The sequence below is a fragment of the Cnephaeus nilssonii genome, assembly GCF_951640355.1.
Source record: "Cnephaeus nilssonii genome assembly, chromosome: 2".
Lineage (NCBI taxonomy): Eukaryota > Metazoa > Chordata > Mammalia > Chiroptera > Vespertilionidae > Cnephaeus > Cnephaeus nilssonii.
This window is the reverse complement of record NC_137073.1, coordinates 6,501,912-6,518,417: the sequence shown is the minus strand read 5'-3', so window position 1 is coordinate 6,518,417 and position 16,506 is coordinate 6,501,912. Positions and strand designations below refer to the sequence as shown.

The 16,506-nt window shown below is 47.6% G+C and overlaps 1 protein-coding gene across 2 annotated transcripts; it reads left to right on the top strand.

The window, feature by feature from the left end:
- Window positions 1-5,946: 5,946 nt before the first annotated feature.
- NDUFAB1 (NADH:ubiquinone oxidoreductase subunit AB1) lies at window positions 5,947-15,769 on the top strand. Of its 2 annotated transcripts, none has more exons than XM_079799631.1 (5): window positions 5,947-6,152; window positions 12,310-12,432; window positions 13,450-13,537; window positions 14,626-14,725; window positions 15,387-15,769. In XM_079799631.1, the coding sequence occupies exons 1-4, from the start codon at window positions 5,991-5,993 to the stop codon at window positions 14,715-14,717; spliced, it is 465 nt and encodes a 154-aa protein (XP_079655757.1). In that variant the 5' UTR covers window positions 5,947-5,990; the 3' UTR covers window positions 14,718-14,725; window positions 15,387-15,769. The 2 variants fall into 2 exon arrangements, with proteins under 2 accessions (XP_079655757.1, XP_079655756.1); XM_079799630.1 differs by having other exon boundaries at window positions 5,949-6,152; window positions 15,489-15,727.
- The last annotated feature ends 737 nt before the right edge of the window (window positions 15,770-16,506 follow it).

Here is a 16,506-nt window from a genome sequence, read left to right as displayed (position 1 = left end):
ACTAACATGCAGTATATGCTTATGCCATTTAGCTTTATTACTACACTAGAAGCCCGGTGCACGAAATTCGAGCACTTGGAGGGATCCCTCAGCCAGGCCTGTGCCCTCTCACAGTTCAGGAGCCCTCAGGGGATGTCTGACTAATGGCTCCCATGGGGAGCAGGCCTAAGCCATCAGTCGGACATTCTTAGCGCTGCTGTAGAGGCGGGAGAGACTCCCACCACCACCGCGGCACTCCCCCTGTGGGACTGCACTGACCGTCAGGGGGCAGCTCCTGCGTTGAGCATCTGCCCCCTGGTGGTCAGTGCACATCATAGTGACGGGTCAACCGGTCAACTATCTGCCCCCTGGTGGTCAGTGCACATCATAGCGAGCGGTTGAGCAGCCTTAGTATATCATTAGCATATTATGCTTTGATTGGTTGACCGGATTATCGGACACTTAGCATATTAGGCTTTTATTATATAGGATATCTATTAAAAGTAATATAAGACCTGTTGAAATATGTTAATTTAGAAAGTTGTTCTTTGTTGGTACCTGCATCCGTGACACGAGTGTCTGCGTTAGACTGGAGTCACTGCACAGCTGCACTGAGGATGTGTCCCCTTTCCCTGAGTGAACTGAGAGATGGAGGTGTCTTAAAGCCCTAATCTGGTGGTCATTGGGGATTTTGTTGCAAGCTACAAGTCATCCTCATTGATAGTGTATAGTATGATCCATATAATGTAACTATTTGCTCTATTACTTCTTTTCTATGATACCTTTTTACGGTGTTTATTGGTTTTTGCTAACTTCTTTATTACCTTTTAATATATTTGTGTAAAAGATTTAACTTTCTCTCCTGTACTAATTCTGTTTCCACAACTTCACATTTGCTAGCACATAATAGATAATAGAAGACTTTTCACAGATTTCATTGACTCAAAAACCCTGAGAAACATATGTGATATTGATTAAAGAGTTAAGAAAACTGAGGAGCTAAGCAATAATTCCAGCTCATTAAAGTTGAACAAACACCAAGCATGTACTTGACACAGTCGCTATGAAGATGATTGCCATGAGGCCACTGCTATTCAGAATACACAGTCCAATGAGGGAGACAGAGTGCAAAGCAATATTAAATACTGTGTTTCAGATTTTCTTTATTGTTTAAAGTATTACATATGTCTCCTTCTCCCCCATTGACTTCTCCCCAGCTGTTCCCACCCCCACCACATTCCCTCACCACCCTACTGTCTGTGCCCATGGGTTGTGCTTATATATATGCATACAAGTCCTTTGGTTGATCTCTTAACCCTTCTGCCCTCCCCTGCCTTTCCTCTGAGGTTGGACAGTCTGTTTGATGCTTCTCGGTCTCTGGATCTATTTTTGTTCATCAGTTTATGTTGTTCATTATATTCCACAAATGAGTGAGATCATGTGGTATTTTTCTTTCACTGACTGGCTTCTTTCACTTAGCACAGTGCTCTCCAGCTCCATCCATGCTGTTGCAAATGCTAAGAGTTCTTTCTTCTTTATAGCAGCGTAGTATTCCATTATGTAGATGTACCACAGTTTTCTAATCCACTCTTTTGCTGATGATCAATTAGGCTGTTTCCAAATCTTAGCTATTGTAAATTGTGCTGCTATGAACATAGGGGTGCATATATCCTTTCTGATTGGTGTTTCTGATTTCTTGGCATATATTCCTAGAAGTGGGATAACTGGGTCAAATGGAAGTTCCATTTTTAATGTTTTGAGGAAACTCCATACTGTTTTCCACAGTGGCTGCACCAGTCTGCAATCCCACCAACAGTGCACTTGTCATTTGTTGATTCCTTGATGATAGCCATTCTGACAGGTGTGAGATGGCACCTCATTTGTGTTTCAGATTTAAAGGGTGTGTGTACAGTGCTGCTATGGAAGCTCAAAGGATGGGCAGTTAGCACGACATGGGGTTTCAGAAAAGCTTCGTGAAGGGTGACAATGGAGCTGAGTCTTGCTGGGTCAGTCAGTGCACAAGCAAAGGATACTCCAGGCCAAAGTATGGTGTGAGCCATAAACAGCTCGGTACACGAGAATTACGATGGGGGAATGGAGTCAGAAAGCTAGAAGGTAGCCAAGAAGCTTATGAGGTATGTTAATAAAATGGGGCTTTATTCGGGAGACAAGGGGAGATTTGGGAGGAAAAAGAAACGAGCAGGGCTGAGTGCAGGATTAGGTAAATGAAGGAGGCTTACATTTCTAGTTTGGTGGGCAGGGTGTCAGCAATTGGAATAGAGAACACACAGGGGAAGATAACGCATTTGCATGTTTATAGACATCTGGTAATAGACAGTTTGACACAGGGCCACGGAGCTCACAGAAGAGTCTGGGGCTGGATGCCGGTGGGAATTAAAACCTCAGGTGTGAAACAGTTCTGAAATTTTGTATTTTTTTGTTTTTATTTAAACAATGAATAGAGGAGATAGAGCCATGAAAAGGGCAGAAAAGAAATGGCCAGCAAAGGTCTATCTATTGGACTTGACAATTTAAGATGTAGTGGTGAGCTTTATGACAAGCTTCAGTGGTTGTGCAAATAGAGGGTTCAAAGAGAGTATAGATTTGAGTGGATTAAAGAGTGAATAGGAAGTGAGGAATTAAAGACAAAGTGTAGTGTTGTTTTTTTCAAGAAGCTTGCTTACAAAAGGAGGAGAAATGGTAATATTAGAGATATATGAAGGCCAGTAGATGGGGCCTGTGGCCTTGTTTTTAGGCCAGGAGAAACTGGCATGTTTATCGGCTCAAAGAAGAAAGAAGAACGAAATAAAGAATGAAGATGTCAGAAAGAAGAGATAACTGGAGGTACGTGGTCCCAGGGGACCAGAAGGGGCTGAGACAATAGCGCAAATGGGCTGGAAGGAGGGAGGGATAACTGCTGGGTTGGTGGGGTGACGTGTGCTGGAAGTTGACATAGTTTATCCTTATTTATCCTTTGATGGGAGCGCTACTGAGAAGCAGAAATGTCCTCTTTTAAATCTTCCCAGCTGCTAAGGACTTGGTCTCAATCTTAATATTGAACCATTTACCCACAGATCATGTAGGCTGACATTTTCTCTTTGCTGAAGGGAAAAGTAGCTCTCCCAAAATACATCATTTAAATAAGAGGTGATTTATTGTTTGACCAAAAGGATTCGATGGAACACAAATATAAATAGGTCATGGGTAGAGAGGGTCTCAACTTAGTAAGCAATAAGGCTCTCCCTGACTTTTCCCTCTTGTCAATGCTACCTGTCACCATCACGGGTCTATCCCATGGGTCTGTCCCAAAGTGTGGCCTGGAAGGCATGATCAGAGGCTGGGGTGTTGCTGGTGATTTGCACAAACCTTATGGGCCCTGGTCCTTGGTCTCCATTCTGATTTTAGTGCCAATCAGTTTTCTACAGAAATGGAGCTTGGCCATTTATTCACTGACCATTCCAAAGAGGTGTTACAATTGTTATTCCAGTTGCATAATAAGCAGTGGAATGGTGGTGGTGAAGTCAGGGTGCAGGAGAAGCCTGGCATCGACTGCTAGCACTGCCATAGAACTCTGATTGGCATCACCAACAGCACGATGGTTCCTGAGGCTCTTCCTCCTGATTGGTTAAATCAAATATACCTCCTAAGAAAGGTCTTCAGGGACCACCCTACCTAAAGTCACACACCTCCTGTACTCCCTCACTATTCCCCTCCCCATTTATTGGTCTTCCTTCTATTTGTCACAGCTTCCTGCAGTTGTTTATTGGGGGGGGGGGTAATATTGTTATTTGTTTATTGTCCATCTTCCCACTAGAATGTAAACTCTGTGGGAATAGACTGCCTGTCTGGCTTGCTCAGTGCTGTAACCTCCACAACTAGCACATTGCAGCTACTCCATTTTTTAGTGAACACATAAATAGAAATCTTTTACAACAGTGGGATCATATTATGCATTCTTTTTATACATATATATATATATATATATATATATATATATATGTGTGTGTGTGTATATATATATATTTTTATTTATTTATTTTTTTTTTTTACTGATTTTTAGGAAGGGAGAGGGAGAGAGAGAAATATCGATGTGGGAGTGTGACATTGATCAGCCTGGCCAGTGTAGCTCAGCAATTGGGTGTCGACCTATGAACCAAGTTCACCTGTTAGATTACTGGTTAGGGCACATGCCCAGGTTTCAGGCTCAACCCCCAGTAGGGTGTGTGCAAGAGGCAGCCGATCAATGTTGCTCTGTCATTGATGTTTCTATCTCTCTATCCCTCTTGCTTCCTCTCTCTATATATAATCAATAAACATATTTTTTTAAAAATTGATCAGCTGCCTCCTGCACACCCCCTATCAGGGATTGAGCCTTCAACCTGGGCATCTGCCCTGACAGGAATTTGGTCCATGGGACAGCTCCCAACCAACTGAGCCACCTGGCCAGGGCTCCCTTTTTTTTAAAAAAAAATCCTTAGCCAAGGACATGCTTAGAGGAAGTGTGTGTGTGTGTGTGTGTGTGTGTGTGTGTGTGAGAGAGAGAGAGAGAGAGAGAGAGAGAGAGAGAGAAACATCAATCAGTTGCCTCCTGCAGGTGCCCTGACTAGGCATCCAACCCAAAACCTGAGTATGTGCTCTGATCGGGAATCAACCCACCACCCACTCCAAACAACTGAGCCACCCTGGCCAAGGCTATTTGACTTAAATTTAATAAAATAAAAGAAACATGTAAAATTGAAAGCATTGTTAGATTGTTCATCCAGGCAGGATCCACAGTTTGGAGTTATACATTTGGATTTCTGTATCTTTTAAATCCCTGCTAAGAAATGTGAGCAAATTAGCATACTTAAACTTCTGTGAACCCATTTTTGTGAACTATATTATTTATACACTAGCGTTCCCGTTGCAGGAAAAATCCTGCAATAGGGTTTCCTGCTGCACTCTACCCCGCCCTGCCTGCTCTCCTCCCTTGCCCCCCTCCCCCGCGTTCTCCGCCAGCCCCCCTGCTTTTCTAATTTCTCCTTGCTCTGTCATTGATGTTCCCTTCGCCCCCGGCCCCGCCCCTTCTCCCCCGGCCCCGCCTCCGCTCCTCCCTTCTCCTCCCCCCAGCTTGCTTGCTTCTCTGCAGCTTTGCTCCCTTCTGCAGCTCTTGGCTTCTTTCTACGCTGCCTTGATATGCAAATTAGCCGCCATCTTTGTTGGGGTAATTTACATATTCATCCTGATTGGTTGGTGGGTGTGGCGTGGCTGGTGGGCGTGGCTTGGGCGTAGCGAAGGTGCGGTCAATTTGCATATTTGTCTATTATTAGATAGGATTGTTTAACATGTATATGATATTTATTGTAATTCCCACACTTATTAGTTTTACATATTTATTTATTTTTATAAAACTGGTTGTTGTTTTTTAAATATATTTTATTAATTTTTTACAGAGAGAAAGGCAGAGGGATAGAGAGTTAGAAACATCAATGAGAGAGAAACATCGATCAGCTGCCTCCTGCACACTCCCTACTGGGTATGTGCCCACAACCAAGGTACATGCCCTTGACCAGAGTGGAACCTGGGACCCCTGAGTCCGCAGGCCGACGCTCTATCCACAGAGCCAAACCGGTTAGGGCTAGTCTTACATATTTAAATCGACTCATTTTCACATTCGTATTTTATACTGTTTTGACATATTAAATAGTTTTAATCGCTAGGAAGAATCGCAGCATCAAAATTTTTAAATAAATGTGTTTCAGAACCTTCAGAGTAGGTGGAAGGAAGTTCCTTCCTTGTGTCAATGATTTCTGCTCAGGGACCCTGAAGACTGCCTGGTTGTAGTCTTGGCCCCGCCTCTGGCTGGAATGGCTGGGCCGGCGCCCCGAGGGTGCAGTGCCGCCAGGGGCCGCCAGGGGCCGCCACCGCCGAGTGGGGCTCTGCAGCGCCGCTCTGTGCGTCGCCCGCGCCAACGGGAGGGGACTAGATCCGCGGGCGCGGCGCAGCGCAGTGCAAGCTGGGTCGGCGTAGCCATGGCGGCTCGTGTCCTTTCCTCCTGTGTCCGCCGCCTGCCCGCGGCCTTGGCGTCGCTGCCCCGACTTCCCACGCTGGCCGCCGCCCGGCCGCTCAGCACCACGCTGCGCCCCGCGGAGACCCAGTCGAGGCCCAGGGCTCCGGGCTCGGCGCTCGCGCAGGTGACTCGTTGTGACTTTGCTGGGCTCGGCAGGGGTCAGGGACCGGGCCCTGGGGGTGGGGGGGGACCCGGGCCGCGCTGGCCTAGCGGGGTGCCGGGCCTCTGGCCAGCTCCTCGCTCCCAGCGCCCCTGGCTGACGGTGCTCGGATGACCCTGCTGGGAGGCCGTGCGACCTCGTGGCACCCCTGGGTTCGCATGTCGCCGCCACTTAGGGAGACTTGGGACTAGTGTCCTCCTGGCCCAGCCGCTGCCTGTGGAGCTGCCTGGAGGCTTGGAGGAGACCGGGCCGGCGGAGCACCGGGGGCGGCGCTTGGCGAGCTCGCAGTGGCCGGCCCCCTGCACCCAGCGGGAATGTCAAGCCGGTGATAGCTTGCTAGGGGGGAACTAAGGCGCAGGGTGCGGACCTTCTGCCTGTTGCTGGGCCTCCTGGAAATGAGGATAGGAAACAAGTAGCATCAGCTTTTATATGGGATGGAGCCTTTATGAGGATGAAAGCCCTTGCACCCTCCACCCGCAGTTCGGATTTCCCTTTGGGATGAGGCCCTGGCGTGGGTTTTGGTTGAAGCTCCCCAGGTGACTCTGAAGTGCACCAAGGTTAAAAACGTGTCTTAAGGTAGGATAGACGCCCAAGATCAAGCTGAGAACCCCTCAAACTCCAGGACTTCGCTGTAATAGTGGTTCCAACCTTGACTAAGATGTCAGAATAAAAACTAAGGATGCCCCGGGGCCAAATCAGTCAGAATTAAGAGAGACTTGGCCGTGGGTGCCAAGTGATTATTTTGTGCAGCCATTGTTGAGATTTACTGACACTAGCAGATTCATTCAGAGGACATTGCCCTATTGCCTGAATTGGAAGTTAAAAGTATCACCCTGAAGTTAAGGGATAAAGGCAGAATGTGGGGTTACTGTGTGTGTGTTCCTGAAGCTGACTTCAATGTCTGCCCAGAGGCAAAGCAATTGTCCCACAGGTCACCTTGGTTAAAGTATCAATTCTGGAAAAGGGCTGAGACTCTTCATTTCCAATGCTCTTCAGATCCTGCTGCTGCGGGTGGACCCGTGCCTTTACTATTTTGTTGTTATTCTTCACCCGAGGATATTTTTCCCATTGCTTTAGAGGAGGGAGAGACAGAGAGAAACATCGGTGTGAGAGGGACACATTGATTGGTTCCCTCCCACATGCACCCTGACCAGGGCCAGGTATCAAATCTGCAACCCACGTATGTGCCCTTGGCCAGGAATCAAACCCTTGGCCCTCTGATGCACAGGCTGGCGCTCTAACCATTGAGCACACCGGCCAGGCTGGGCCGGGCCTTTAATAGGAGAGTGCCCGAAGATGTTCCATTACCTGTGCTTAGTTTACATGTACACAGAGGAACTGTTTTATTTATATTTACAAGTGGTTTTGACTAAGTGCTCCCATTTAGGCACCTTATATTCTTTGTGGATTGAAGTGGAGAGTAAGTAATTGTTCATGCAAAGGTACTAAGGGACAGCTATGTGCCTGCCAGGCCTTACGCTAGCCTGTCAGGGATATTGAGATGGCTCCTAAGAAAGACATCAGTTCAGATCTTCATTGGATACTTTGCAGCCATCGTGTTAAACCCGCATTCCCTGCACCCTCTCTCCCTGGCTGTTCGGACACGGTTTTCCCTCGGCCTGGCCTTTCCCCTCCTCCCAGTGGACGCTCTCTGCCTTGCCTAAACCTTGCCTGTTGGTAAACTCCGGAGATCTCTTACCACACGCTCTCCTGGGACTGTCTCTTGGTTTCTGTTAGTGGCCAGTCACCCCAAGTCCCCACCTCCATTCTGGGCTCATCTCATCCGGATGGTTGCTCATTCCACCCATCCCCTGCTGCTGGTTTTCCCTCCTCAGAATTCATCCACTCTGCTGACCTCAGAGCAACCAGTTACTCACGAGATCCTTTTCCCCTAAAAAAAAAAAAAGGAGCTAAAGCAGCTTTCCTGGGTGTAAAAAGTTAAGACTTAGAAACAGAAGGTAAGAGAAACAAGGGTAGTAGTCTAAAGTGGAGCCTAAAGTCCGATATTGGACCCCGGCAGGCTCTGGATCTACACTGTTGCAGCCACAGCACAAAGCATCCCCGAAACTTCTGTGGATGCGGTACCACATGAAGACAAAGCACTGGTGCGGGGACAACGTGACTGTTCTTGGCCCCAGAACCAGATGACGTGGGTGACAGTGAGGGACTCGGGCTGTGGTCGGGCCGCATCATTCATTCCCCGTGAGACAAACCTATTTGTCTTACTCGAGGCTCTGCAGCCCTGGCCCCGCCTGGTCATACCAGCGCGTGCGTTGGTGTGCCACCTTCCCCTAAGTCTCCAGCAATGTGAACTCGTTTCTCCCCCCCCCCCCCACACACACACACACTTTCCTGCCTCCTTTCCTTTCTTGGCCTGCCCCTCCCTCCTTGAATAACCTCCTGTCTTTTTAACTCCAAGTCTCCTTCCCTTCCTCTCAATGAATAACTTTTGTTACTGAAGCAGCCTATCAACACCTTTACTATCTTGTCTCTCTCTCTTTTTTTAATGTTTTTTATTGATTTTTAGAGAGGAAGGGGGAGAGAGAATCATTGATGTGAGAGAGAAACACTCAATGCCTCCCACATGAACCTCAACCTGGGTCGGAACTCACAACCTGAGCATGTGCCGTGACCGGGAATCGAACCAGCAACCTTTTTGGCACACAGGATGGCACTCAGCCAACTGAGCCACACTGGCCAGAGCTCTTGTCTCATTTTTATTACAGCTGAAATTATCTGTTTGGATGCTTCTCTGAAAATCGAGGTCATGTCTTTATCTTGGTCATTCCAGCCCATAGCACAGTGCACAGCACACAAGGTAAAGCTTGCCCGCGGCTGAGATAGTCATGTAAATAAAAGCAAAGCATTGCCACATGTGAGGACAGGTGTGTGCACAGTGCAGAAGAAGGAAGAAGGACTACACCCCAGTGAGCATGGTCTCAAGGCAGGATGCAGGGGCCTGTGGGGCTGAGGAGGAGCCTAGCGCACACTATGGCTGCCCCCAGGATGCCTGTGCAGGGAGAGGCCTCCGCTGAGGTGGAAGACAGCAGGCAGGCTGTGAAGGCACCGTATGGCCCCGAGGAGTGTGGATGTTCTGTCTAGGTCAGGGAGTGGACATCAAACAAGGTTCGGTGAAGGGGTGAGTGAGACCTCCCAGCCAGCCATGTGGCGTGGCCACGTGAGTAACTGCAGCAGACGGTGGGCAGAGTGGAGATTGGCCCTGGTCTGCGAGCAGGCATTTTGCAGACAGAGGGTAAGGAGCTCATTTCCAAACGGGGGTTGAGATGTCTGCTACCCGGCTAGAATTGTAGGGGCAGTTGGTCGAGATGGCCTTCAAAGCTGTCTCCTTAGGTCCTTCTGAGTTTCCCTCAGAGCTGGGCCCAGTGGAGAGAGGGGTTCCGATGGAAACTAATCAGGCTCGATCATTTCTACCGTTCCAGAGGGGACTCCCTCCTTCCTGCACACAGTGCCTTCTCTGATGTCGGTGGAGAAAGTTCCTGTTAAATAGAATTGTTAAGTGCACATCTCGGGGAAGAACAGTTAACATCAGGAACAACACGTGTATCTTTTGCTTTAAACAGTGGAGACGCAGCGAGCAGGAGCAGTAAGCCCGCCAAGAGGTAGTGATAGCACACTGTGTCTCACAGCATGTGAGAACTAAAGGAAGTGATGTATGGCAAGTGCTTGGGGCAGCACTAGTCTGACCTGGTAAGAAATCTATAGGAACCTAAGGGGAGGCATGCGAGGCAGCAGGAGCTCGTGCTTTAGGGCCTCGCCCAGAGCCTCACTGGCAGGGCAGCAGCATCGCCCAGTCCTGCGGGGCAGCCCTGCAGAGCACACTCCCTGTGCGCGTGCCAGGCATCATCTCACCGGTGCCTCCCAACAGTCCTGTGAGCTTGGCATGTTGTTTATCCCATCTTACAGGTAAGGAAACTGAGGCATAGAAAGATTCGTAATGCCTGGCCAGTGTGGCTCAGTGGTTGAGCATCAACCCATGAACCAAGAGGTCACTGGTTCGATTCCTGGTCAGGGCACATGCCTGGGGTTGCAGGCTCAGGTCCCCAGTAAGGTGCATACAAGCAGCAGCTGATTGGTGGTGTTTCTCTCTCATTGATGTTTTTATCTCTCTATCCCTCTCCCTTCTCTCTCTCTAAAAAAATAAATAAAAACATTTTTAAAAAAGATGATTAGTAAGAGCGAGCTAGTGCCAGGATACAACCAAGGCGGTCTCATTCCAGGGTCTGAGCTCTTACCCATCTGCCTCTGCTGAGCCCACTATAGCTGCCCACTTTACATTGGCATGAGGCCCCTTTAATTTCACTGAATCACATAGTGCCCACCTGGCCTCAGCAGGCACTTGCCCTGCTGTCAGGACAATGCTGGCCCCTAGTGGGCCACATGGGGAGTTGTGTACAAACACCCCTTTCTCTGTCCCTCTCCTCAGCAGTAATTCCACCTCCCACCACGCCTTGATCTGCACTGAAAAAGCCTCTACTACATCCTTCCTCAAGGTCTTGTCTGTCATTACCACTGTTCGCTCATTCCTCCTCCCGCTTTCTTTAGTCCTTTCTGCTGCTGCATTTTATCTGTGGCTTGGAATCCTTCTAGTTGTTGATAAGGCCTGGTGACATTCCCACGTCAGACACCTTAACCCACGGTCATTGGAAGGGAAGGGAGACGGTAAAGTCAGACAAAAAAGAGCAAGTGCTCCCGAAGTGCCAGAAATACTCGAGAAGCCTTATAAACAGCTCGCTGGTTAGCCCTCACTTCAGTGCCGGGGTCCTTTCGTTTGGTTGATGTTTTATTTTTTCAAGGTGTGTGCTGGTTTGGTTCACTTGGTGTGTTTTTTCTACAGAGAGGAAGGGAGAGGGATAGAGAGTTAGAAACATCCATGAGAGAGAAACATCGATCAGCTGCCTCCTGCACACCCCCTACTGGGGATGTGCCCACAACCAAGGTACATGTCCTTGACCGGAATCGAACCCGGGACCCTTCAGTCCGCAGGTCGACGCTCTATCCACTGAGCCAAACCAGTTTCGGCCACTTGGTGTTTTTAATCACAATTTTTCATGGGCCTTTGTCTCAGGCACCTGAGCCCCAAAAAGCAAAACCTATTTTCTATGGGAAACGCCGTAAGAACTCCAAACCGCAGTATTAAGATCAGTTTTAGAAGGTAACAAACCAGTTCAGATTAGGGACTTCCATAGCCAGCAAATCTATCCGACGGTTTTGGTTTGCTCTGCGCTGTACCTTCCACAGCTTTAAACCCCTGGCCGGGGAGTTGGAGCTCTCACAGGTGGTGAAGGGCAGGAGCCCGTCAGGACCCTGGCACCAGGTGAATATAAACAGGTGACTAGCGGAGATTGGAGATGGTCCTCCATCACGTCAGAGATCAGAGGCTCGTGGTGGGGCTGGCGGTCACAGGCCCAGGCCCTGAAGGGGAACAGACTGGACTGAGGACTGTCAGGCTCTTCCTCTCCTTCGGCTTGGGAGCCAGTGCGGGTCAGTGTGGCCCTCGGCGTGAGCCGCTCAGTGCCCGTGGCAGCTCTTTTCCCTGTGGGTTATTGGGTGGGGGTGCCCATTAGAGGTGGCAGGGACTCACGGGCAGTGGCTGCTGTAGATGCCAAAGAAACTTAGGCTCTTCTGCAGGCCCTGGACGATTTGAGCCTCACTGAACAGGACCAGTGTCCAAAGCCAGTCCTGGCTCTGAGGGGAGGGGAGGCCTGCTTCTGCTGCTGACCGCCCTAGGGCATCAGAGTACCCAGCACTTAGAATCAGATGGGTGGGTTCTCTAGAGCCCTAAGTGCTTTGTGGAAGGTACCTAATACAGGCCAGTGCATTTACCTGGAGGCATTTTATTTTGTAATCTACTTTTCTTTTATTGATTTCAGAGAGCAAGCGAGGAGGAGAGAGAGAGAAACATCAATTGTGAGAAAATCATTAATCGGCTGCCTCCTGCACACCCCACACTGGGGACTGAGCCTGCAACCCAGGCATGTGCCCTGATCAGAAATCGAACCGTGACCTCCTGGTTCCTAAGTCACCGCTCAACCACTGAGCCACGCCAGCGAGGCACTTGAAGCATTTTAGGTTCAATGTTTCCTTCCTGCCCTTGCCCTAGGTACCAGGCAGAGTTACACAGCTGTGCCGCCAGTATAGTGACGCGCCCCCACTGACGCTAGAGGGGATCAAGGACCGTGTTCTTTATGTCTTGAAACTCTATGACAAGATTGACCCAGAAAAGGTAATTGATGTGATTTACATGTTTCTTTTCATGAGTATTTAATCGTGTGGTACAAAATGCAGGCGTCCAGACGAACATTCAGTAAAAAGTCTCCCTGCTCAGCCCCATTCCCCTCTGGGAGGCAGTGAAAGCAGCTGCTTGTGCGCCTTCCCAAAGATACTGAGCTTATGTGCAGGGCAGTAACACACACACATGTATGTTCTATGTGCTCCGTGGTCTGTGTCTCCACCCTTTTAAAAAAACACAGTGGTAAGTGTACTGGAAACATTGTTATGCACCTTTCTGAACCTTGGGAGTTTTTCTCATAGTGACAAAAATTTCCTTCTTGGTTGATTGAATCTGTTGTGTGAGGATAGTGTGGTTTTGGAGGTTTTTTGTTTTCTGAGGTACAACTGACACAACATTATATTAGTTTCAGTTATTTGCTGCATGTATTATGAATTAATCACCACAATAAGTCTAGTTAATATCTGTCACCACGCAGTTGAAAAAACTTTTTCCTTGTGACAAGGACTTTAAAGACTTACTCTCTTAACAACTTTCAAATGTGAAGATGGTATTACTCACTCGGGCCACCACGCTGTACAGGACACCGGGGCAGCGGTTGCATGTGGGCTCTGAGAACTCTCCCGGTGATCCTGAGGTCCGAATTAAGGGCAGGTGGTGATAAACACCACTGCTATTGAGGGGAAGAAAGTCACTCCTAAGGTGTAGTGTTTTCGTTAATAAGGCAGCAAGAAAAACCAAATCTCGAACGTCATTCAGAGCAATGAACAAAGATCTCAATGTAACGTGAAAGTCATCATTAGCTTTTTATATATTAAGCAATGCAAAAGAGGTTGAAAAAGTTGACATGTAAAGTGTATGTCGTCAGCACATGTTAGAGGTATGATGTTAATTATGGTTCCTCCTACTTAAAAATAATCTCTGTAATGATTAACACTGTACCACTCAGGTATCTTGTGGAGCAAAAGCTCTCATAGACTGAATTTTGTATTTGGTGTCCCTTTCTTGCAGCTCTCAGTAAATTCCCATTTTATGAAAGACCTGGGCTTAGACAGTTTGGACCAAGTGGAGATTATCATGGCCATGGAGGACGAATTTGGTAACACTCACAGGCTGAAGCTTGGGTCTCCATATTGTGATGTGTGTGTGTGTATGAGATTTTAGAGAGGGAGAGAAACATCAATTTGATGTTCCACTTATTCATTTATTGTTTGATTCTGGTATGTGCCCTGACGGGATGGAACCCTAAACCTTGATGTATCGGGATAACACTCTTAACCACTGAGCAACCCAGCCAGATCCCATAGAGTCATTCTTGATTTGGGTGTGTTAAAGTGAAAGAATGTGGGGAGTCTGAATTAGGATTTGAATCAATATGTAAATAGAAACAGTAGGCCCCCTTCACACACACGCGCGCGCCTGCGCCGTGGTTTCCTGCGATGTCTCCTGTGCATGCTCCAGGTTATTCTGGTTTGGGACAGTTAGTTGTGCAAATGAGACCATTCAAGGCTCCACAACTAATTTGGGGGATGAATTGCCTGAATAGAAGCCATCCCACAGAGCAGAGCCTAGTGAAGACTCCTCGCAGATTGTGCTAACTAGGGGCATGAAGTCTGTTGAGGTAGGGTAGGGTGGGATTTCTTTTGGAGTAATGAAATATTCTAAAATTGGATAATGGTGATGGCTACACAACCTTGTGACGATGCTAAAAACCGTTGAATTTTACACTTTCAATGGGTGAATTTTCTATTATGAGGATTAGATCTTTTTTAAAAAGAACCAACCATTCTACCCAATACAATATACACACTGTCTAGACATAACTGGGTCACAACTTGAATGGACTCAGGGTGGCTGGAAACTTGATGTACTTGAGGGTGTTACAGAGGTATTAGTGCTTTCAAGTGTAAAGGATTTGCTTTTGGCCCACCGGCCATGGCTCAGTGGTTGGGCATCAACCTGTGAACCGGGAGGTCACGGTTCGATTCCTGTGGGGGCACATGCCCAGGTTGCAGGCTCGATCCCCAGTGGGGGGCGTGCAAGGAGGCAGCCAATCAATGATTCTGATCATTGGTGTTCCTCTCTCTCTCCCCCCTCTCCCTTCCTCTCCGAAATCAATAAAACATATTAAATAAATAAAGGATTTGCTTTTTCTACTCTCATGCATATTGTAAATTTCACTTTTAGGTTTTGAAATTCCTGATATAGATGCGGAGAAATTGATGTGTCCACAAGAAATTGTAGATTACATTGCAGATAAGAAGGATGTATATGAATGAAGTATCAGGTAAATAATTTTATATAGAATGATGTTCTCCAATAGAATTAATCTCTGTGGGGTTCTTCAATAAAGTAAGACCCAGAAAGAAAAGGAGAATGGAAATGCCTGGCACGTTTTCCTGGTTATAAAATGCAGGCCCTCTGGTTATCTGCCACTCCAAGGCACCAGCCTTAGTGATCTAATCTTGATCCTCAAGGGGGGTTGAAAGCAGTTAATTCCTGGACAGACTCCCTAGGGTGGTAAGCCCTCCTAACAGCAGTCTTGTAGAGAGTACTGCACAAATTAACAAAGAAGCAGAGACCACTACCTCCCATGGCAGCCTAGGCCAGCCCAGCCTGCTGTCCAGAAGTTGGGATGGCCTAGCTGTTGGCTGTTAGAGACCTCAGGAGCAAGAAGACGGACTCAGCTCTGTCACATTCTGAAGTCTGGGGGTCGTATGCAGGCTATCTAGCCTCTGTGAGCCTCAGGTTTCCCGTATGTCCAATGGGGATAAAGATAGGGCCTACCTGGGATTCTTGTGAAGGTAAAATTCAGTGGTGTATGCAAATCATTTAATACAACGCTTGATGATAAAGAAGCCAGTCAATACATAAATTTAGCTGTTATTTGGGCTCTAGGATAATCAAGTGGTGAGCCTTGTTAAATAAAGCCTTGCATGTAACTTCAGGTACTGTGGTTGTAACACCTCAAAGATCTTCATGTCAAGTTGGTAACAATACCCCAAAAGAAATGCTGCACTTAATGGGGGCACTTGCTGTGTCTCTTCCAGACCCTTTTCTTCACCAAGAAGAGAGAGGCGAGCGTCTGGCCGAGAGAACCAGTTTTGGCATCATTGCTGACATCGACAGAGCAATTCTGTTTAAACTTGTATTTAAATTGTCTAAGTTTTTGTGCCCTTTGAAAATAAATCTATAAAACAATATTTTTGTCAGTCTTTAGTTTTTCAGTGATGTCTATAAAGTGCATTTTTATATTGACTATGCTTAATAGGGTTTTTGTTGTTGTTAATCCTCACCCCAGGATATCTTCCATTGATTTTTAGAGAGTGGGAGGGAGAAGGAGACAGAAAAAGATCAATGTGAGAGAGAGACATCGATTGGGTGCCTCCCACATGTGCCCCAACCTGGACCAGGGATCGAGCCTGCAACCGAGGTATGTGCCCTTGGCCCGTATCAAACCCAGGACGCTTCAAAGTCCACTGGCCAGAGCTGTGCTTAATAGTTTGAGAGATCTGTCTGCTGACATTGTAGTCATGCAGTTCAAAAATGCATGACTTTTCGAGTAGTGTACTTAGAATGAAACAGGCTTGCATGGGACGTCATAATTCTAACATTTGGGGCAATTTGTTCTGAGTATTCTAACCCCCATGGTAGCTGCACATTTTGACAAAAAGAAAAAAGTATCTGTGGTTGCTTCTCCCTGAGATGAGGCCTGTGGCATTGCCACCTCAGTCATGGCTGCTGCACAGAGGGGACAGTTCGCATCATTCAGTAGCTGTTCTAAGTCCCACAGGAGCCAGAACAGGAAGGAAAATTCGCTGAATCACATAATTCCATGGCAATGCTAGTTAGGGTCTGAGTGTTCAAACAATAGCAAAGGCCCTTCTGCTGTAAGTACTGGAATGTTGTGTGCCACCCTCAGTAGGCAGCATTCTAGTGTGTGTGGCCCTGGCCGCTGTGGCTTAGCTATTGGGAACGTTGTCCCATACAGCAAAAGGTGGCAGGTTTGATTCCCAGACAGGGTCCAGGTTGTGGGTTAGATCCCAGATTGGGGTCCGTACAGAAAGC